Source organism: Drosophila sulfurigaster, chromosome 3 (genome assembly GCF_023558435.1).
Source record: "Drosophila sulfurigaster albostrigata strain 15112-1811.04 chromosome 3, ASM2355843v2, whole genome shotgun sequence".
Classification (NCBI taxonomy): domain Eukaryota; kingdom Metazoa; phylum Arthropoda; class Insecta; order Diptera; family Drosophilidae; genus Drosophila; species Drosophila sulfurigaster.
Genome location: NC_084883.1, coordinates 24,249,507 through 24,274,024, shown reverse-complemented (window position 1 = coordinate 24,274,024; position 24,518 = coordinate 24,249,507). Strand labels below are relative to the sequence as shown.

The following is a 24,518-nucleotide window of genomic DNA, read 5'->3' as shown; positions in this document are numbered from 1 at the left end:
CTGAATACAGAATACAAAATGCACATGCGACAATTTTGAAAAAGTTAAATAAAGATACACTTAAAATCAGCGTGATATTAAGTCATCAAGATTAATCATTATTAGCTGCATTTATTTAAAACATTTTCCACATTTTGTATTCATGCATGATGTGTTTTCCAATTGCAATCAATTTTGGTTTGCGTTTACATTTGTGCAACGGCAAATTTAACGATTGCTTCGAGCCGTAAACAAAATCAAAATAAATACGAGCGAAAATGCAGCTTGAAAAATGCAAAAAAAAAAAAAAAAAATTAATTATTTTCGTTGAGGAAAATTTGGAAAGCTTCCAAAATGCACGGGCCAGATGTGAATTTCTTCGAGTAGCGTCGTAAATAAGGAGAAAATTGCGAAAAACTAGAAAAACAGCGTCAAGTGCAAACCAAAAAAAAGAAAAGAAGAATAAATTAGAAATAAATAAACAAAAATTACAGCAAATGTAAAGCGCACAAGAGAAAAGAAAGACTTCTAAGTGGATTTGTCAAGATGTATGCCCAAAGGCTGTTGATTCACAGTTCAGCCCACGCACATTGAATGAGAGAGAGAGGAGGAAGGAGAGTGAGGAGTGGGGAATGGCGGCAAAACAAAGTGTTCAAGGACATGTACAAGCAATTGCGAGGCATTAAGCCGTTAAATGTGGCACGCAGATCAAATGCTCCCCCTCTTTCCCAGTCACTTGACTGTTGGGCGTCGGCTGCGCATTTGCTCGTCAAACGCTGCGTATGTGTTATATTTAATTGCCACTAAACACTGCCTGCTGCTGGTCAATGTCAGTGGCAAAGTTATGAGTAGTTTTCTTCCTTCTCTTCTTTTAAAATGCAGCCACGTCCTTGCCAGCGTTTTAGTCGAGTGTCAGAGTTAAACCCACTCACAGCACAGAGTGTTAAGCTGGCTGCTGGCTGCTGCTCTGGGTTCTAGGATTTTGTGAACGTGTCTGTTCCCGCTTTTGTTTGCGGCTCCTGCAGCGTGCATTCATTGAGCCTTCGCCTACGCTCGAGTACGCTCCATTCGCTCTCGCTCTCTCACACTATTCTCTCTCTCTCTCTCTTTCTCTGTCTCTGCCATCGTGTCTTGTCGGACGCCACTTGGGGCACGTGCGCCAACGTGGAGCTCGGTGTCTCTGTCGGTGTCGGTTGCCGTGCTCTCGATTCATCAGACGACGCTCAGTTGATGTTGGTTTCTCGTACGGCGTGGTTCGCATTTTCTTTTGGTAAAGTTCGCGAGTTTCGCGCTTCACAACAACGACAACAGAGCGACACAGCAACAACAAATTTTCAATTTAGGTAAAGTCATGCGTGAGACTTCAAGACCATGTATCGACAACTAAATGACATTAAAGCCTCCCCCCAATCCACCTTTCCACTCAGCAGCCCCTAAAGTGCCTCCTCAACAAACAACAAAAACAACAGTCTAGGCTGGAGATTTAAAATCCAATTGCTGCTTACATAAAGTGCATAGTTGTAGTTGCTCAGTTAGTTTTTCTTCTTTTTTTTGGAGGTGGGCTCAGTTTGTCAGTTTTCCGCTCAGGTGACACAGTGTGAAATGCCTTGCATTATTCAAGTGTGGCTTCTCTTGGCGCCACTTCCGGGCTATGCTCTCTACGCATAATTACAGCCACACACACACACTTGCACGTACATTCACTTAATATATATATATATATATATTTATCTCTATATGGTATTCATGTATATTTTTCATCATATTTTTTTGCATGCGTTTTTTTTTGTTTCGCTTTTGTTTTCACTTGGAACTTTACAGACGACCATTAAATTGTGCCCCCAAACAAAATATTTTCGGTCTGTCTGCGACGTCAAAGTCAAAGACACTTTTATGTGTGTGTATAACTTCTAGATGTATATATAAATGTATATATAAATACGTTCGGATATATATGTACATATATGTATGATGTTTTGGTAATAAATAATTATAAAAGTGGCGCATTGTTGACACGCGAAATATTCATTCGCCAAATATTGTGGAACATCTTGTGTTGAGCCATCAATTTGTGTATACAATACCCTGTATTTTAACTTTTAGCCGATAATTTATTGGTACACTGAATCCACTAAAATCCTTAAAATTCGAAAATAAATTTATTTTTAATTTCAGGTGCTGCTAAATTAAAAATGTTTTTTTTTTTTAACTTTGCTTTTATTTATTGAATCTTCTTCTTAATTTTGAGACTTACAATAAGTTTACGAATCTTAATCTTAAGATTCGTAAAAATATTTTAGCTTTAATTTAATTCCTTTTTCTAACTTATCAAATTTTTCAACTTTTATTTTAAAAGTTTCTAAAATAAACAAAAAAGAAATATATTTCCGTATTTTTTCTTTATTTTACTTAATAAAAGGAAGCAATTTTCCAATTTTTTATGAAATTTCAGCCTAAAGTTACATATATAAAAATGTTGTAAAACGATCGCAATAAAAATTGTATCTGTTTAAATACGTATTCTGATAAAAATGATTTATTATTCTTTTTTTTTTATTATCTTATAAAAATATATTTCCTTATCCATATCTCTTTTATTTTGAAATTCCTCTAGGGTGTTTAATAGTAGTTTATTTTTTATCTATATTTGTTGCCAAAATGTCGCCAATTGGCATTTTTTTTGTCAAGGTTAAAACCAAATGAGATCATTCACGTGATAAATGATATATTATAGTGAGTCTGGCAAGTCTTTAAAATACACTTATGGTTTGTTTACATATTTTCAATGTTTTGCATGATGTAATCTTGTTTATCTATTAACCAAATGAACTATACACGTATGTATATACATACATATGTGCCGTGTATTTATTCTGGAAACAACTGCTTACTCAATTTGCTGCAATAATTGAAATCTGTATTGCGATGTGAAAGTGGACACGTACATATTAGTGTGTGTGTGTGTGTGTTTGTGTGTGTGTCTGTTTCAATCACAGTTGTTCTATTTGATTTTTGTTGTCGGTAGAGGGCGTCATTTGGTCAATTTGCCTTTTGCGTTTTCCAATCCCATTTCCAATTATCTATTTATATACCTACGTTATGTAGTCTGCTTATACGGATGCTAGAAATTTCTAGAACACTCTGGTTGTGGGTTCATTACGGATGGCATAGGAACTTGACACACACGAGACGTAATTGATTGTGCTCTTTAGCGCGCCCTCTTCTTTGGCTGCTGTCCTGGCTAGCTGTAAATTGCATGCGATTCGATTTAATTGCATGAGGGCGCGGAATTTGCGCCAGCATTGAATTGCATTGAATTTTATTGTGCAATTTATCCACAACCCAAAATGGGGGCAAAGTACGGGCGATAAGATTGCTTTGACTATATTTATAAAATCGCATGAGTTGTGGTGTATTGAGTAGCATAAATTTTAAAATGCCTTATTCATAATTAAAATGCGCTCTCTTATTTGCTTACTCACCGTTACTATTGCTATCTTTGTCTCACCCCTTCTGACTATTTTGCAGTGATGGAAATGGAAAAGCGTATTATCAAAATGGATTATATCAACCAAAATGAACGACGCATGAAAATGCACAATCATTAGCAGCGTAATTGGGATTGCATTAATAAATAAGAATTACGCGCACAGCTTTTTTTTTTAAGCAAAATCCGAAAAAGCCGAAAAGCAAAAGTAAAAGCACAGTTAACTCTTTGGCAACGCGATAACTCTTCGTTTTGCTCTAAATCGAACAGAAGAGAGTGGTGGAAGAGAGCGCGCGAGCGCACATTGCTTTTTGTTTACACGCCCATTTGTGTAAAACTAAGGCAACGATTGCAACGAACGCCAAGCAAATGAATCAATGTTTATATTCATTGAACAGTAAATCAATTTGGCAATTAACTAAACAAATTTGAAGAACCGCGCACAAACTGATAATTATTGTAGCGGCATTGCAACGTCAAGCAAACAACAAATCACGCAAAAGCAAAGAGTTTTTGCGCAAAAGCAAAGAGAGCGAATGCATTGAGTGAGTGATAGAGAGAGAGAGAGAGAAGCAGAGAGTAAATACACATAAAGAAGACGAACTCGCTCACTACTCGAAAGTACGAGTACGAGTGCGAGTACAAAAGCAACAAACACACAAGCGAACTCAGCAAATTTCGTTGAGTGCTCCAAAGTCTCGTGCTGGCGTTGATGTTGCGTTTGCCTCCCAGATAGAAATTGAGTCTCTCGCGTGACACAACGTGCGTCCAAACGAGCGGAAAGTTTTGTTTGTCCAGTGTGACTGTGTGCGTTGTATATGTGTGTGAAGAAGTTGGCTCTGTTTTTCTTTCTTTGCTTTTTGTTACTCATTCGTTTGAGTAGCAGCTGCTCTTGTGCCGCCCCCACCATCGACATCGACCCCATCAAAGCGGCAGTCGGTCATTGAAGTGCCACCATAACGGCAACGCAGGAATAAAAATAGAAGTTCAAATAAATATTGCGAAAAATTTGCAATGCAAATGTGTTTCAAATAATCGTCTAAGCGTAGCCAAGGCAAATAAACATACATAAAGTATAACAAGTAATTGTGTTGAAATCGCAACGTGCGTGCATAGCAAAAAAAACATACTAACGACTTAAGCGAGTGCAAAATATCGATTTTTTGTTAGCAGTAGCAGCGCACGTCGATGACCTCGACGACAACTACAACTACAACTATAACAACAGCGGTATAACTGTATAAAAGCAAAAGCTGAGTTAGCAACAGGGAGAGGCTAAGAAACGCTTTTGCCCAAATCGAATTGAGCCACGTTTTACATAATTGCTCAAGCGCATAAAACAAACACAAACGCCGAAACACCAAACGCAAACGAAAGAGCAAAAGCAAACGCAGAAGCAAAGACAAACGCAAAAGCAAAGTCAAAAGAAGTAAAAACAGAAATTATAACGGCGTCCGTCAACCGAGGGCAAGTGGAAAACCTTTTTGTTGGTTTTGCTGCTGCTGCCGCCGCAGGCAGAAGAAGGCGCATAAATAGCACGACGCTGCCAGAGAGCGGCCAAAGAAGTAGCTGCAGTCGAAAATCACAGAGACACATGCTTAGATATCGGCTCGTATCCACACACTTCCTAAAGCAACCGTAGTCAGCCCACACCAACCCAAAAACGCAACTGGGGCGCTACAGTGGGAGAACGTCAAGGAGAGACCGAGAGAGAGTGAGCTAGCGAACGAGAGCGCACCATTTACTTCAAAAGTTAGAGCGAACGCAATTGCAGCAAGTGCAGTACGACGGTACGTGTGTGAGCGAAAGGGACAGCGCGTGAACAAGAGAGAAATTGACTGCGACGTGTAACGTCAACGACGAAGACCGAACGAACACCGATCGCAGGATATACGAAGACACGAATACACAAAAAATTCACGAATCAAAGCATCAACAACAATAAGTAGTGCGTCAGGTGTGTCGACTCGGCTCATTAACGTAACGAACGTTGCAGCGCGTGGAGCTGCAACAAAGTCGCTGAGCTACGACCATTGGCACAACATCATTGTGTGGGTCAGTTAAGGAGGTGAATTAATCAAGAGAGAGTGCAGATCGAGATCAAAGATCGCTTGAACCGCAGCAGTTGCATCAGTTTGCAGCAGAGCGGCATACAATTCACATCAAAAGGGCAATATAATTCAGTCACAACGTATTCGCTAGGAGTTCTACGCCTACTCGGTTTGAGCTGTTTTCAATTAAATAGCGAAAATGTGCAGAGATCGCGATATGAGTTTGTCATAGATCAGCGCAATCGACAGTATAAGGTTAAGAAAAAAATCAAACTGATGCTGTACTGAATGTCGAACAACCTTCAACAGTCGTCACCAGTCACAAGGGAACGTTGTGTGGGCGTTTATTGACAGAGCCTTGGACCAAGCAACAACAGCAACAACTGCAATTGCAACAACGACATTAGCAACAACAGCCACAACAATAACAACAAATAGGACGTCTACTTACGATCCAAGCTAATATACCAAAGTTAACAAATTAAGCCTCCATCAGCCATCACTTAGCCAATTTTAATTAAACAGCAAACAAAATATAGCAACAAATAAACAACAACAACAACAACATCAAGGATCCAGGATTCCCGAATATCCGTTCATGTGCATAAGCGTGAAATGTGACTATTTTCAATAACTCGTTAGCAAGACCAACACACAAAATACTCGCGTCATTTGCCCCCCTCATCAAAGAATAAATACGTATATCGAGGGGGTCACCAAGCGGTTTCGATTTTCGGGTCTACGACCAACGCTGACAAGTTCAAAACGTTGAGGCGTCGAATATCTTTATCATTTGTGCTTTGTGTTAACCAAGAACGTCGTGCAGCTGGCGAACGTACGTGGAAAAATCAGCAAAATTGAAGACTTTGCGAGAAATCTTTGGAAGTCCGTTAAGGCTTGCATTGTGAGTATATTATTACGTTTATTCTTATATTATATAAATATATCCATTTTATATAATATAATAGTATTATATCAAATATAACATTATTTTAAACAAAAATTCTTTCTGGGGTTGTACTTAAGTACGTACTTATAAGTGGAAGTTGATTATAAAAAAGTACTTTAGTTATATTGCTATTAAAGTAATAAAAACGTTCAAGTTATTTTAAGGCTATAAATTATAAATTAAAGGCTGTAAATTGCAAGTTATAAGTTATAAATTTCGGAAAATATTTAAACGACATTAATCTAATCCAGCATTAGCTGTGCTAATTGGAAATCCCAATCTATTCTCTTGCTTAAAAACACAATTAAAAAATACTGGAAAACGTTGAGGATTAAAGTAATTTATTATATAGTCTACATATTATATATTTTAAACATAAAGACTTCTAACATATAAAAATAAATTTCTAGTATTGTTCGATCTTTTTATTATCAATTTTTTTGATTACTTTATTTTTGTATTTTACTTATACACAAAGTTGTGCTATTATTAAAGTTCGCGGGGGTTCACGATAAATTTAATCAGGCGCTAAGATTTATATGATGAACACTGTCAGCTCGGGTTTAGTATCATTATTTGGCATATTTTAAGTGAACAGCTGTTCAAGTACCTCACAAAATTATGCAAAGTAACTGAAAAGATAAGGCGCATATCATTTTAATTTGATTATTTATTTGGCTTATAAATACTTTCTGTTTATGTCGCCAATTTATCAATTTATTAACTTATCAACTTTCGACGCTCATTTGCTCTCCCTCGTTTCGTTTCGTTCCGTTTCGTTTCTCTCTCAATCTCTATCTCGGCCTTAGCTAACTTAATTTATTGGACTTGACGTATGTCTGTCTCAATTATCGTTAATCCAGTTCGCACCTTTGCCCGGATTGTTGCTAATCGAATTGGATTTCATATTGATATTGTTATAAAGAAATTCACACCTATTTTTTGCTATTGCAAGTTGAGCGTTGCCAGGCTCAAAATCAGTAGAAAGAACTTCATGTGCGTTATACATTATTTCGAAAGAAAGAATTAATCCCCTGGCAGTTGTTGATAAACAAAAGTTGGACTTTGTTGTCAAGTTTTAACGGTACCTGGTTAGGTATCCAATTTGCAATCAATCTGCAGCGAAAGTCCACTGATGGAGTACTACTTGGTACTAGATTCTTGTTTGTTTATGACAAGCAAGAATTCATACTCGTATCTTTTCATATCGAACCACATTCACTGACTGATTTTTCCATTACATTTCCATTTCACGATTAATTTCTGTTCAATGTTTTCGCTTTGTTTGCCTTTGACTCATGCAGTGAAGTCTCTTTGCTCGACTATGGCGCTGTCTCTTTTTATACCCGTTACGCATAGGGTAAAAGGGTATTATGACTTTGTGCTGGCTAGAAATGTATGTCACATGCTGAAGAAGGCATATTCAAACCCATCGAATAGCCAAACTTAATTGTGAATGGTATATCAATATACCAAATATACATTTAAGTATTTCTTAGGTATATAAATTTTTGGTATCTTTTATTGTCACGGTCGAGCTCACTCACTTAATAGTATAACTATCTATCAAATATATATTTCGATAGATTTTAGTATTTTTTTGTATATTTATCTGCTATTTCTTTTATTAAAGCGTATATCTCACAATTGAGCTCATTCCCTTAGTAGTATAACCATATACCAAATATATATTTGGGTATATTTTAGTATTATTTCGGTATATAAATTTAGTATTTCTTTTATTGAAAGCGTATATTTCACAATTGAGCTCACTTCCTTAGTAGTATATCAATATACCAAATATATATTGCGGTATATTTTAGTATTCTTTCTTTTATTGAAAGCGGGTATCTCACAGTTGAGCTTACTCGCTTTCTTACTTGTCTATTCTTTAGCAGTGGAAAATTTTCGGAAATTATCGATCACATTTTATTTGAACATCAATTTTCCCTAACGACAGGCGTTCTTATGTGTTTGTTTGGCATACAAATATATGTACTATATGTATGAGTGTATCTACTACATTTACTTATTTATTGTTATTATTCTTGCAACAATCCAAATAATGACTCCCCTACGGATCTCTACGTGGAACGCTAACGGCGTTTCACAGCATAAACTTGAGTTAGCTCAATTCCTACTCGACAATCAAATCGACGTAATGCTGCTTTCAGAAACACACCTTACAAACAAATACAATTTTCATCTTCGAGGATATACTTTCTACGGAACAAATCATCCAGACGGTAAAGCACATGGTGGGACTGGAATTCTAATCAGAAGCCGTATTAAGCACTACTATCATAACAAATTTGCTAAAAACTACCTACAGGCCACATCTATAAATATAAAACTAAATACCGGCAACGAACTTACACTAGCCGCCGTATACTGCCCCCTCGCTTCACTATAGCTGAAGATGAGTTTATGCAGTTTTTCAACTCACTAGGAGACCACTTCATAGCAGCAGGAGACTACAATGCCAAGCACACACACTGGGGATCTCGTCTCGTGACTCCAAAAGGAAAGCAGCTCTACAATGCCATTATCAACGCCAAGAACAAGCTCGACTATGTATCTCCTGGCACACCAACATACTGGCCGGCAGACCCAAAGAAACTGCCCGATTTAATAGACTTTGCGATTACCAAAAACATTCCAAAAATCTGATAAGCGCCGAATGCCTTTCGGATCTTTCATCTGACCACTCGCCTATACTGTTTATTCTACTCCGGCATCCAGGAACATTGGAACAATCACTAAAATTGACCTCACAGAAAACTAATTGGATTAAGTACAGAAAGTATATAAGCTCACACATTGAGCTAAGTCCCCATCTCAATAATGAAGCCGACGTAGACAGCTTTGTTAATTCACTGGAGTCTGTACTTGTCTCTGCAGCCCAAGCTTCAACACCTCAAACCATAAATACACAAAGCAATCGAAAGAAGACAAATCTACAAATCGAGCAGCTCGTCCTCGAAAAGCGACGCTTACGTCGAGAGTGGCAATTCCACAGATCGCCATCTTCTAAGCAACGTTTAAGACATGCCTCACGTGAACTTACTAAAGCTCTACAGCAAGAAGAAGCATATGTCCAACGCCACTACATAGAGCAATTGTGTACTTCTAGTACGAAAAACTCACTATGGAGAGCTCACCCTACTCTGAGCTCACCGAAAGAAGCCGTGATGCCTATAAGAAATCCCACAGGAGGCTGGGCGCGTAGCGATGCAGACAGAGCCAGCACGTTTGCCAACCACCTTAAAAATGTATTCCAACCAAATCCTGCCACGAGTGCGTTTACTCTGCCGACTTTATCAAATGAGCCTCAGCTTCAACGTGAGCCAATCGAATTTCGCCCAAATGAAATCGTTAGCATCATCAAAAATCAACTGAATCCGAAAAATCCCCGGGATGCGACCTCATAACTCCCAAAATGATCATCGAGCTCCCATATTGCGCCGTTTGCACTATCACCCAGCTTTTCAACACCATCGCAAAACTTGGCTACTATCCAATGAGATGGAAGAAGTCAATTATAATAATGATAGCAAAGCCGGGAAAAGACCACACAGTCCCCACGTCGTATAGACCTATAAGCCTACTTTCATGCTTATCTAAACTCTTTGAAAAATGCGTTTTGATTCGGATAAACACGTACCTAAGACTCCAGGAAGGAATCCCGTCACATCAATTTGGGTTTCGTGAAAAGCACGGAACAATTGAGCAGGTCAACCGGATAACATCAGAAATTCGGAACGCGTTCGAAAAACGAGAGTACTGTACTGCCATATTTTTAGATGTCTCTCAAGCATTTGACAGAGTCTGGCTAGAAGGTCTAATGTACAAGATCAAGACAATGCTCCCCAGCAACACCCATAAGCTTTTAGAGTCTTACCTTTACGACAGAAAATTTGTTGTGAGATGCAACTCTGCTATATCTGATGTTTTCACTGTTGGAGCTGGAGTTCCTCAAGGTAGTGTGCTAGGGCCAACACTATACGTCCTCTACACAGCAGACATCCCGACAAGCACACGAATAACAACATCTACGTTTGCTGATGATACAGCTATTCTTAGCCGCTCAAAATGCCCGAGGCAAGCAACTGCGCAGCTAGCTCTTCATATGGTCGATGTTGAAAAATGGCTATCAGATTGGCGAATTAGAGTGAACGAACAAAAATGCAAGCACGTTACATTCACCCTGAACAGACAAAACTGCCCGCCGCTAACGTTAAACAACACTCCACTCCCGCAAGCAAACGAAGTGACATATCTAGGAGTACACCTCGACAGAAGACTCACATGGCGCCGGCACATTGAAGCCAAAAGAACACACCTAAAGCTAAAAGCCAGCAGCCTTCATTGGCTTATCAACGCTCGGTCTCCCCTTAGCCTTGAATATAAAGTCCTGCTGTATAACTCGGTACTAAAACCTATATGGATGTACGGCTCCCAATTATGGGGGAGTGCCAGCAATAGTAATATTGACATAGTCCAGCGAGCTCAGTCGAAGATCTTGAGAACCATCACCGGGGCACCGTGGTACGTTCGCAACGAAAACATACAACGCGACTTAAACATCCTACCAGTCAAAGAAGTGATCGCAGAACAGAAGGAAAAGTACTTTACCAAGCTACTGTTGCACCCTAACCACCTGGCGAGAGGTCTAACAAGGTTGAGCAACCAATCACGTCTTCGTCGTAATGACTTACCTACCCAGCGACCGACCTGAGGGACGCGCAACCAGAATGCAGTTTTAACACACTGTTAGCTAAATTTTAATGTTAAGATTCGTAAACTTATTGTTAGTCTCAAAATCTAGAGAAGATTCAATAAATAAAAGCAAAGTCCTCAAAAAAAAAAAAAAAATTATTCTTGCTGCAAAGTAAATTAAACTGTTGCGTGCTTTTAGGCACGCCATCGCCTCAAACCCAATTGCAACTGTCATGTCGCGCATCGCTCACATGGCTGTTGACCCAATACTCGAGCCCTTTGTTCACTTGGGAGCTTATTAGACAAGTCAATAAACTGTTTGCCATATAATCATAATATGCATATCAAACACAGTTGTCTGGCAAATCTCGTGTGTTCTTTCTTGTTGGCCAGCACTGTTCTCATTCACACGGCTGTTGAATTCAATTAGCAAATCAAGCAAATAAATAAGACACCAAAAAGAAAAAAAAAAAAAGAAATGAAATTGATCAACACACGAATTTGTGTGCGTGAAAATTCGCTAATGCGTGAAATTCCTATATTTAGATATAACGCAAAGAGTTGTAAAAATAATTTACGTAGTTTATTTCGGTTCACAAGAAATGTATAAAAATAACAGCAAATGTGCAAAGCTGCTGGATACGGAATACGCAATACCCTATATGATCATTATGATCATCGTTCTGATTGCTGTTGAGTAAGGTCGGCGATCAATAGACAGTGCTGAGTGTGCAATATATTTTAGGGTATTACAGATTAGAGTTTGCTTCAGTGTTTGTGATGAAAATTAAATCATAACAATTAACAGATTGTGCTTTCTATATGTGGTTTATTTTTAGATGTGTTTGATTTATGTGTACAAACCGCAGAAACTGTTTAGATTGCTAGTAAACTAAAAAGCCCAGCAAAGAATCTGAATAAAGACACGACACGTTTGGAAATTAGTTGATTTAGTTGGAGCAAAAGAAAAGTAAGCAACAATATTAATGATGAAATGCTCCAATTTAGTTGAACCAGAAGAAAAGAATGCAATTAAGTTCTGCATTAATGATATTATAGATTGTTAAGCTTCAACAATCCTTAAGCAGATCGAGAGCATAGCAAAGTCTGTCTGGTTGCTATCTGCAATAGCTTGTATTTGTTTTGATTAGCATTAATTGTCTCGAGTCATTCAAGTTGAAGATCTCTACTATAATAGTGTCAGTCTGCGACCTCAGTTGTTCGATTGATGATTATGCAAAAGTTTTGAGCATCATAATAATTAAAGATTTTTATTTGCGATTTGCAATAGTAGAGTTGGTCACGAGGCCAAACATCTGGCAGTCATGTGATTGCCCCTCAAGTGAGCATACAAAAAAAAAAAACAACTAAAACCGGCAACCATTCACATAAGTTGTACTATATACTATATATAAAAGGCGTACTCTCAGACTTTGTGGCGGTGACAGAGTCACAAGATTCAAAATTATAGTCATGATTCAAAGCTAGTACCAGTCTTCCATTGGCACGTGGTAACAGGCGGCGATGCGGTTCGAAAGAATCAACAATTTATGCACTTTAATCATATATGAATGACAAAAGAAAAATGCAAAAAAAAAAAAAGAAAAAGAATTCTTAAATGTTTTTAAATTAAAAACCTGTTGGCAAAGTCAACTGTGGCCCATAAATCAAGTCAATACTTAAGTACGAGCGTGTGACGTTCTTTCTGTTCACTTGTATCGTGTTGTGTGCTGTGTTGTGATGTGGTTTGCTCTGTTTTATCATTCGCTTTCAATGGCTTGGCAAAGTTCACGAAACTGGAAAACAAATGAAATTTGCGGGATGCTGTGTTGTGTGTGTTGTTGTGTCCCTTATACAACTGCGTGCCGCATTCAATTGAACTTGATTGATTTTAACGAAACGCTGAGTAAAAATACATATTGTCAAAGCGGAATTTGTAAATTAATTGAGCGATATGTCGAGCATAACAACAACAACGACAGACGAAAGCACAAATCATCAATGAAATGCAACCGCTAATTGCGTCACGTGCTGCTAGCAGCGATACAATCAATCAGAGAAGAGAATCGATCGAAACCGAGTAGGTGTAATCGTACTTTGGCCGCTTTCAATTTGATTCCATTACCTATCCCATTCTATATGCGAACTTTTGCCATTTACTTGCGGCATAGAAAAAAATAAACAATTTGCCCAGCTTTTTTCCCTGACACTTTCCTTTTGTTTGCCATTTATCATTTCTCTCTGTGATTTATTTGCCAGTCAGTCGACTTCTCCACAACCCTTTGTACTCGAGTCCTAACAAAGCGATAAGCAATGACATTTATTTTATTTATTTTAGTTTTTCCTATATCGAGAACAGAAAACTTTGTGGTTTTATCAATTTTAGCTGCCATTAATCATTAAAACGTCTAAATTTATTTTATTGTAAATCTTTTTATACAGAATTTATATATTTGCATTGTTTTCCCACAATGTGTGCTATAGAATTTCATATGTATAGCTCTGGGCAGTGATTCTGACTTTTTATGTTGAATTTCCTACACAAATCTGTTTAATTATTCTTCTATTTTATTAGGGTATCCAAGCATCGTTGTGTTCACCTGTTCGTTCCCTTTTCGTATGCTTTTGTAGTCAAGCTACACCGTCCATTAAAACTTTATTTATTTCACATTTGCATTTTATGTTTCTCGGTTAAATTCCGCTGACATTTGCAGACAAAACTCACGGCAACAATGACGTCAGCAATGATTTTTGTTGTTGTTGTTGTTGTTTGGTCTGCCGACCCTCGTCGTCTCATTAGACTGCGTAGCTTTTGGGATTGTATAATCCTTGCCTTGCAGACAAAAAAGAACAAACTAGAAGGTAAACGCTCGCACGTGACTGACATTAACCGCAATGGCAAACAACCAACAAAAAATATGAATATGTTTGAGGATGGGAATTGGAATTGGAATTGGGTAAGATTGCCGTGCCTTTCTTTGTTTAGTCGATAGCAACTGAAATATAAATTGATTGATTGCTCAATTTGCTAAAGCACAGCAAGTGGAAACGGTCTATAAATAAGCATAATAAATATAGACATATGAGGTACTACATACCACTTTATAATCGCACGATTGCGGCACGTTGACGAACTGTCACTGACTATTCTTAAACTGATTCTGTATCTTTCTCTGCCATCTCAGTTCAGGGCACTTGAAAGTTGTCACTGATCCTGCTCAATCAAATCGAATCAAAAGAAAGTCCCCAATAATATTTCTGCTATCTTATCTAATCCACTTTGATAAATTCACAAACAATTAACTATTTTTATAGACTGCTATTCCTCCACACGCATTCCTTAAACAACTGACAGCTACGCCAACAAAAGATACAATGCACAATGGATGACTTTAGTCTACCTTTGTGAGGTGCGCATAACAAGAGACAGACTAAAAAGAGTCAGGCAGCAGCTTTAATCGCAGTCTCATGCTCTTAATCGACGAGTCGTTAACACTAAATGATGCTTCTATCTCTTTTGCCACCCACCTGTCACCGGTTTGAGCCAGTCTACGCTGGCGTTGGCCAGTCTGTTGCCGGTTTAGCCCAACCTATGGCTGAATCGCGGAATCTTATCAACAACGGCTACGGCTAATGGGAAAATTACTTTTCAATATTTGCTCGGTGAAGCGATTGTGAAGCGGAATTTACACGGATTTGTTAAAATCGCTCATACGCCGCGTGTTACACTTTTAGCAGCATCGTGCGAGTAAACGTCGCGCTCTCTGCGCTGCGCTCTGTTTGTGTTGTGTTGAGGGTGAGATGCTGTTTTGGCTGCTTTGTGTGCTCATGACTTTGTTTTCGTGCCCGCAGCAACAGCAGCAACAACGGGGTAAACAATTTGATTATGGCGCGTGTCGAGTAATCAAATTGTGTAAAAACTTGTTGTTCTTCTCTACTCTAGTTTTCTGACGCATTCGTGGGCGTCAAACTTACGAAATGTGAAATTCAATAGCCAAAGTTCAACAACACTTCAGCGCACATTACAACAATTGTTACACAGAAAAAATATGGCACAAATACACCGAATTTAGGTCAAAGTAGTGTCAATAACTGGAAGCGAAAACACTTGATAACTTGATATTTTGAAGCCTGAAATGCTTAAACTCGGGATTAAAATGTAATATCGGAGCTTATTTCTTAAAATATTTGATTCTGCACAGAATTTTGAAGCCTTAGGCTAGTATTTTGCTATGTTCCATCATTTTTATATTCAATTAAAATTAATTTAACAATATAATACTGAAAGCATACCTAAAAATATGTGTTCTAATTTAGTATTTAGTATTTCGCCATTTTAATACTGAATTGGTATTAATGTAACGGTTTAATACTGAAAGTATGTCTAAAATACAGATTTTAATCTAGTATTTTGATATATTGCGCCATTTTAATACTAAATTGTTGTTAATTTAACAATATAATACTGAAAGTATGCCTAAAAATACGGTTTTAAATATAGTATTTTCGTATATTCCGCTATTTAAATACTGAATTGGTATTCATTTAACAATTTAATACTGAAAATACATTAATTTAATAGTTTAATACCGAATGCATACTTAATTATCCAGACATAAATCAAACCGAAAAAGCTTGCTTTTTTCAAGAACATTTTTCTGTGTATTTTTAGAAATAAATTCAAAAGTTGTTTGATTAAGTACAGAATGTTGTAGCCTATATCTAGTATTTTACGTATATTTCGTCATTTTAATACTAAAACAGAATGAATTTAACCATCTAATACTGAAGCCGAAAATAGTTGTTTTTCTCAAGAAGTTTGTTTCTGTGTTTGTTGCCTAATTGTTTGTTATTTAATACACATGCACTTCGTGCTCCTATTTTGTTGCTTTTACCAAATGTGTTATATACACACACTTTTCTTACGTAGAAAAACGTTTCTAATACTCATATTACACTGTATAAACAATGAATATGCCTCCTTTTCACCATATGAACGATTCTATGAATAGGTCATGACGCATTTCTTATCTTATGTTTTGACTGCTTAACAATATTTGTTGTTATTGTTTTCTATGGCTTTTTCAACTCTGTGTGTCTCTCGCATATCGATTGGGTTTTGCTGGCTACCTATTTATCTGTTATTATTTCGTTTTTTTCTGGCTTCTTATCAGTTGAAAAACTGAAACTGAATTTCATTTATCATGCCCAAAAGCATCAAACATGATTCAGGGGTTTTTTTTTACGTGGTAATTGGAGCGCCCACGTTTACTGAACTTGCAACATTTGATCAGGCTATCGACACTTAATTAGCTAATGGGTTAAATGCAGTTGTTGACACTGCAATTGATAGGAGATTACTTGATTTTTCGCTTAAACAGTTGCGTCATACTAGGCGGATAAGCAATTGTTTATCTCACAAAACGGCGCGTAATGCGACTATTAATAAATGTAGATAAATAGTTTTAATAAACTGTCGATTTTTATATTTATTATCCATCACACTTTCTTTGACTGCAAGACAATCAATTGTTTGCTTTTTATATTATTGTTTTAATGCGACTATTAATAAATCCATAAAAATATTTTTTATAATAACATAATTGATTGTAGCAACTATTTTCATGGCATAAACTGATGATTTTATATTTAATACTTATCACACTTTCTTTGACTGCAAGACAATCGATTGTTTGTATTTGTATTATTATTTTAATTGCTGTCATCGTTCATTTTGTGCTGTCAACACACACACACACACACACACACACACAGCAAATCCCACTTTCCGTCTGCAAGTTAGTTCAATTAATTTGATAAGCATTAATGCCGAGCACATAGCGAAGGCTTCGAAAGTATTTCGCATGCTTTGCACGCGCCGCATTTGATACTTTAGTCTTTGGGTATCCTTTAGGGCAAAGGCGCGTCTCAGCTGTCAACGATCACGTCGTCCATTGGCCAATTGGATATCCATTTATTCCCATGCCGATTGACGTCATCGTCGCGTGGGCTTTAATTGAGATTCGTTGAGATTTTTCGTGGCTGCCTTGCTTGTTGTTTCTTGCTTCTTGTCTCAAGTAATTGAATGTATGTATGTGTACTCACTCACTCGCTGACTGAGAGTACAAAAGCATAAGCAGGGTGACTGACACAGTTCTGCATCGCGTTCGCCTTCGCCTCATCTTGAAGCGCGTGATGAGCGCTCTACTTAATTAGTTAACATCGGCATATTTTGTTTTGTTGTTTGTGAGCGTCACCAGACACAACTTGTTGACTCAGGCATTGGTTAGACATTGCGTATACGTATTATTGTTGGCCTCTAACTGTGACATTGCACTTGAAATATTTGTGTGTTGAGGAAGTGTCGCTGCTGTCAATTTGTTGTCTGTTTTGCCGTTTTGCATATCAATACTTTTGTTTTTTGGTTGGCATTTCAAATTTTGTTTGTGCTATTTGGGCATAAACAACTGCATAAATTCATAAGCTTCAATTAAGGTAGCCATAAACAGAGCGCACAATTAGCGCGATTTATTTTCGTAAAGTCCCAAAATCGAATCGAAACGAAACAAAATATCAATCATACGCCTCGTGTGTCTGCCGATAAGCGCGCAAATCTCTTGTCTGCACTGTGTGTGGAAGACTTTGCAAGTCTTTGCATAAGTTTTGTGGCCATAATAAATTTCACACCTTTGCTCACACTCACTCTCTGTCTCACTCTCTCTCGCTCGCTGGCCCGCTCTTTCTCACTCTCTGTCTCTCTTTCTCGGTGCCTTAAACGCTCAGTTCATGATCGATTGCTTTAGCAATTATCAATGCGCATGCGCGTTCTCTCTCGCTCTCACTTCTTCACACAGCTCGCTCTCTCTTTCGCTCTCTCTGTGTGTGTTTTCGTTGACGGGGAGTCTCCCAAGATTTTCGCATATAATTCGCGAGGTCGGCGCTGAAATGAGTTTAATAGTAATTCGGCGCGCAAAGAGAAAGCAACGTTTCAAGATTCTCCTCGTTCTATAATCATACAAAAAAACTTAAGCGACAAATAGCTCAACACAAAAAAAAAACAGAATAAACTTTTCCAACATACAATGTGAAACTTTTGCAATGCAATTAAATTGTGATTAAGACACAAATTTAATTTGCAGAAAACTCTTAACAAAAGCAAAACCAAAGTGAAAAAGAAGTTTAAAAATAATAAATTGACAGAAGGAAATCGTAGCCTTCAACTTCAAATTTGCTAAATTGACCAAAATTGATTTCGATTGAAATTAATTACGTCAGATTTATGTGTCTCATTTAACTGACTTTGAAAAGTGATTTGCCAAAAAAAAAATAAAGAAAAAACTTTGTGATAAATTCGTAGATTCAATTGTGATATTAAATCCAAATAGACTGATCAAATTAGCGTATTCGCTGATTAAAATGACGCCCAAGATTATAACATATTTTCTGGTAAATTTTCCATTTTACATTGTACAAATTTTCGAATCGATTTAAGATTTATTTTTGGCTGGGATAAAAGCACTTTTGACATATTTTTGCCAGCGTGCAAAAAATAAATTAAATGCAAGTCATGTAATGCTGCATTTTCGACGAGGTGTTTATAAATTATATGGATTTTTCCTTTAGCGAAATTCTTCAGAAGAAAATTAATAAAATTCATAAATTTTTAAAATTACATAATCAATTCTAAATATTTTTGTAACTAAAAACATAGAGTTGTTTTACAGATTAGAATTTTTTTTAATTTCATCAAATTTTACAAGAATTTTTCTTAAAGTATTTTAAATAGATTTTTGTGATAAAAAATTAAAACATATTCTAAAAGTTGTTTGAAAAATTGTTTTGTATCTTAAAATGTTTCTGATTACATCAGAATTTTTTAATAAAGAATTTGTAATAGATATTTTTTATCAAAAAAGAAATCAATTTTATTTTTGTAAGATGGAACAAACATTCCAAAAAGCTTTTAAGAGTTGTTCGGCAGTTTAGAAATTACTTTAATTATATTAAATATATAGAATATTTCTTTAAGATTTTTCAACATATTGAATACAGGGTATTACTTAGTCGATTTCTATCAGCAGCAATGACTTCATTATCTCTTTAAACCATAGAAACTAGCTTCACAGACTGACATTTATCACGTGCTTCATACATATGGATGATCGCAAATAGTTTGTGACCAATTCTTTGTTGATTGCTTTGACTCAGTTACATTGAAACAATGCTGTAATTATGCTCTTAGTCATATGTGACAGCATGGATTAAAGTTCATCTGCTGCGATAACTGCTAGGAAAATATCAATGAGTTTGCAACAATTGTGAATACTTGTAACGCTGTTGAAAAGTCTGTTCTTGCTAATGACTTGCTGTAATGCAATATTAGTCATATAAGTTGCTTAGACTTAAGTATATTAGCCTACTTAATGGCTTGGCTCGTGCGAATGCAGCTCTGTCGCTTATATTATTACTGCTTAATTATTCATCTTTTAGTGCTTAGCTAACACATATATGTATTTACACACTCATTTGTCGCGTCATGTGGTGGCAAAAGTTGTTTAATTAAATCGCCGGCAAATGCTGTCCGCGTGATGCAACAGTCTCGAGACTTTGTGGCTGATCATGCGTCAGTTCAATTTATTTAAATTAAAGTTGCGTCTCAATCTGATTGTGTGTCTCTCTCTCTTTCTTTCTCTCTCTTTGCAGTGCGGCATGCGCCATCCCACAACTGGCCTTAACGAAGACGACCTAAGTCGTCTCACAGGTTCATCCTCCTCATCGACCGCGTCTTGCGGCAGCGCTGCCTCATCATCATCGTCATCATCATCCTCGGCAGCGGCAACGCAACGACAACAACAGGACCCGTGTGATGTCGTCCAGCTGTCGTCACATCAAACGGATCAGCAGACATCGCCCCGCTTCAATTCCACATATCTACCCGAAATCATAAACCCCTTGGAATGGCAAAAGTCGCGCAAGCGCAAAGAGCGCCTCGACAGCTGCTCGGCCACCAGTCAGGATCGCAAGCTACAGCGCAGCAACAGCGAGGAGCTGCTCACCGAACCGGAAGCACCCCTCAATCCGTCAAATCCCACACAGACGCATTGCCGTCAAACCCACTGCGAAGTCATTCGTCGCGTCTCCTCCGAGGATTTTAAACGCACAGCGAGCTATGCCAGCTACTGTCAGGAGATTGAGCGTGATTCTGGCGTCGATTTGCCACCCGACAGCAATGAGCAGCAGGAGAACAATGCTGCACTCGCCAATCTGCCGCAAAGCGTCAATATCGAGGCCACCAAAGATCGTGCGCGTCTCGACACAAGTCCAGCCCGATCACAGCAACATTCGCCGGTGCGCAATGGACGCCAGCAACAGCTGCAGCGTGAGGCGAGCGATGACAGCGAGTGTGAGCATGAGCGTCGTCGGAGCAGCGAACGCTTCTGCAAATCCCGCCAGCCGCCGGTGCGCAAATCCGGAGTCAGCAAGAAGCCCAGCGCAGGTGGCAAGTATTTGCCATCGCGGCGTGATGAGCAGAGCGCTTATAAATATGATTTGTCAGCGCTTAAGTACGAGCGACGTGGCTTCATAAGCAGCAAGAAGCAACAACAGCAGCAGCAACAACAGACGACAGCAGCAACTCTTGCCGATCACAACGACAACAATCTGATTGACTTCCATCAGCAGCAACAGCAGCAGCTTCAACAGCAGCAACAACAGCAGCAGCAGCAACAGACAAAGCGCAGTGCCAGCATCTCGCCCACTCCAACCACTAGCAGCTCGTGCAGCTCAGCGGGCAGCGATGACAGCACTCCGAATGCCACCTCGGCCCCCATCAAAGCCAAGCCGCCGCAACGCCAGCAGCAGACCCTGAACTTGACCTCTGCGCAGGAGTCGTTGCCTTGGGTGCGTGGCGATGAGCCTGCGCCCATGTTGAGTCGTCGCTATGCGCACTCGCGTCATCATGCCGGCGGCAACATCGATGCGGCTGCCAAGTTGGCCAAAGTCATGCCATATCCACAGCAACAGCCAAAGCAGGCCGCAAGCGTGCAACTGCTCAGCGAGGACATGGATTGCTTGGAGCCCATGGATGCGGTGCGTGCGTTCAGCTCGCTGGAGAATATGCGCACACGCGATGTGATGCAGCAGGTGGTGCCCGCTATGATGGCATTCCAGACGCCCGAGGAACGAGTCAAGGCCATCAATCGTCGCGTGACGGCGTTGAAAAAGAAGCTGGTGCAGCTGGAGGATTCGCTGGAGCAACGTTTGGGCTATCGGCCATCGCAGGCGGAGCGTCTCAATGACAAGTACATGAAGAACGCGCTCGCCGAGCTGAGCAAGTTGCGCAAGGAGCGACACGAGCTTAAGACTGATCCCATTGCCGCTCTAGGCCTCAAAGTGGGCGCCAATGTTGGTGGCCAGGGCAGCGGGATTGCTGCCTCCCATCAGGATGCGGCCAAGAAGTTGGAGCGCATGAAGAACACACTTTGCGAAATCGAACAGGTAAGATGAGTTGTTAATACGCAAAATGTGGCCTACTTTTATGGCCAGAAATTAACATGATCCCAAATGACGTCAGCGCGCAGGCTTTAGAAATCTTCTTTTCTTTCATTCGATGAAAGCGAAATGCCATTTGAATTATGGCATGACAGCAAAATGTCTTTGTGTGCCAAAAATGAATTCACTTGCTTATATAATAGATACAATTTGTTGTCTTTTTGAAGAATTAAGCAAATACTTGCACTAAAGTTAGTTTAGATCTTTGTTAGTTTGCTAAACAAAAATATTTAACAAGCTGCAAAAAAAAACACATGTTGCATAAGCCAAAATTAGCAATTGAAATGGGAGAACACATACTATAATTAGTCGAGGAGAATGAGAGTATGAGAAATAATTACTACTTTACTTTGAAAGTATTTATTAGTATATCGATATACCAAATATAGCCTTTGGTATACTTTAGCAGGTATCTTGCTTACTTGTTTTTTAGTAACTTCTTAATACTAAACCTTAAACCTAAATCGATAGCATACGCTATAATTAGTAAAAGAACTAATTACTATTTAATTACCTTGTAAGTATGTAATAGTATATCGATATACCAAATATAGCCTCTGGTATACTTTAGCGGGTATCTTGCTTACTTGTTTTTTAGTAACTTTTTAATACTAAACCTCAAACCAAAATCGATTGCATACGCTATAATTAGTAAAAGAACTAATTACTACTTAATTACCTTGTAAGTACGTAATATTGTAGTATATCGATATACCAAATATACCCTTCGGTATACTTTAGTCGAGCACACTTGACCGTAGCTTTCTTTCTTGGTTTTTAATAACTTCTTAGTACTAAACCTCAAACCCAAATCGAAACCGCAAGCTATAATTAATAATTTAAAATGAGTGTAGGAGAACTAATTACTTCTTAATTACCTTGTAATGTAGTCATAACCGAAATGTGGAAAATTTATTACACATTTCATGATAAAGCATAATTTCTAGACATTATAGATTAGGCAATTTCATTAAAATATTCAATTCTAGACGTTAACTTGCCAAATAATGCGGAAATTCAATTTTCTCGCGACATTTGGCGTCGCAAATACTTTTTATTTATGAATTCGCACGTCTGCTCATTATAATATAGTTTATATAAGATATTCAGTTATTTTTAACAACTTGTTTTGACTCGGGACCAATGGCGGGAGAACATGTGTTTATATAAGTTTTCTTGTTTTTTGTTTTTTGTTTTTATGTGTGGACAAGCCTCCCGCTCTCTCTCTCTGTGAGTTGTCTGGCAAAGCAGATGCGAAAACAAATGCACGTTGAAACAATGCCAAAAAAGAAATATTAAGATTTTCATTGTCATTTCATTCTTGCGAGTGTGTTTTTATTTTTTGTTAATGTTGTTGTCGGAGCACTTTGTCGAGCGTTAAGTCGAGCAAATCGAATAATGCCTAATGCATGTCGCTGATTAATTGTCTTGTTTACCAATATGCCTGCCATTCGGGTACTTTGTTTGCACATCATTATTATTGTTTTTTATCAGTTTTTGGGCATTATTTGGGCTTTCATTTGGCGTGATGGCACAAATGACATTTCGTTAATTACAATTTCCATTTGTCTGTGGTGTCTCTTTGGACTTAAAGTTGATTGATTGATGGCCAACAGCGCCCGTTAACCTTGAGATCGTTTCATTATTAATTTTTGTTTTTCTTTTCTTTCGTTTTTGATTGCAGAATCTCAGCGAGAAGCGAACGCAGTGTCGTCGGCCACAGCAGCTGGAGGAGCTGACATCCGATCAACTGGTGCAGGAGAAGACAGCCGTACAGCATGGACTGCTCTATTTCGAGAGCCTTTATGGCCATCCCATTACCAAGGAGGAACGCGATGCAGCGCGATCGCTGTACGATCGGTATCGGCAGCTGAAGCGTTTGGTGTCGCGCAGCATCATGTTCGGTGGCGGCAGCGGAGTGCCGGAGCTGCCCACCATATTGGAGCACGAGGCAATGGTCTTTGAGGCAACATCAACACCGCTGCAGTATTCATCGAACAACAGCACTGAGACAACAAATTCACCCAGCGACTCAATGGCGCCAAATAGTACATTAAACACCCAGAATGCTTCCTCCGATGAGTCGACCACCACAACAACGACCACAACCACCGCCACCGAGCACACGCAGGCAGAGAACATTGCAGCGCTCAGTCTGGATCAGCTGTGGGAGCAGCTGGAGCGTGTGCGGGATGAGAAGACGTTGCTCAAGGCAACCATACGCGAGTATGAATCCATATTCGAAGAGCAGAATGGTCGCAAAATGCTAAAACCCGATCGCAAATCCCTCGAAACTGAAACCTATGCCCAGTACAAGGAGAAGAAGGCCAAGGTGCGTCTGCTGCAGGCGCTAATCAAGAAGCACATTGGACACTAGATATAGCGCCCATACATCGGACTCCCCTTCCCCCTCCCAACACACAAATTATTATTCATTATTCATTCTAAACTTATTTATTTCATCATAGAAACCAAACAAATCCGTTTTGATTACCTACAAACGAAACAAAATACACAAAAAATATATACATACATTAATATATTATATAATACACACACAAAAAAAAGAACATACATATATGTAGTTTTAGATTTACATTTATCATATATTCTATAATGATACATTTTATGAATATTGTTGATTCCTTATTGTTTTTTGAAAACGTCTATACGATAATATAAAACAAAACAAAAAACTAAAAAAAAAAATACATAATAAAAACAAACAAAAGAAATGAAATTATGATATGATATTGAAGAAGCTGCAAGCAATTTGGTTCTG

General features: G+C 38.4%; 1 protein-coding gene across 2 annotated transcripts; it reads left to right on the top strand.

The window, feature by feature from the left end:
- The first annotated feature begins 1,216 nt into the window (after window positions 1–1,216).
- On the top strand, window positions 1,217–24,447 carry LOC133840200 (protein FAM13A). Of its 2 annotated transcripts, XM_062271900.1 has the most exons (4): window positions 1,217–1,322; window positions 3,508–6,421; window positions 19,889–21,682; window positions 23,421–24,447. In XM_062271900.1, the coding sequence occupies exons 3-4, from the start codon at window positions 19,895–19,897 to the stop codon at window positions 24,111–24,113; spliced, it is 2,481 nt and encodes an 826-aa protein (XP_062127884.1). In that variant the 5' UTR covers window positions 1,217–1,322; window positions 3,508–6,421; window positions 19,889–19,894; the 3' UTR covers window positions 24,114–24,447. The 2 variants fall into 2 exon arrangements, with proteins under 2 accessions (XP_062127884.1, XP_062127883.1); XM_062271899.1 differs by lacking the exons at window positions 1,217–1,322; window positions 3,508–6,421 and adding an exon at window positions 18,161–18,631.
- The last annotated feature ends 71 nt before the right edge of the window (window positions 24,448–24,518 follow it).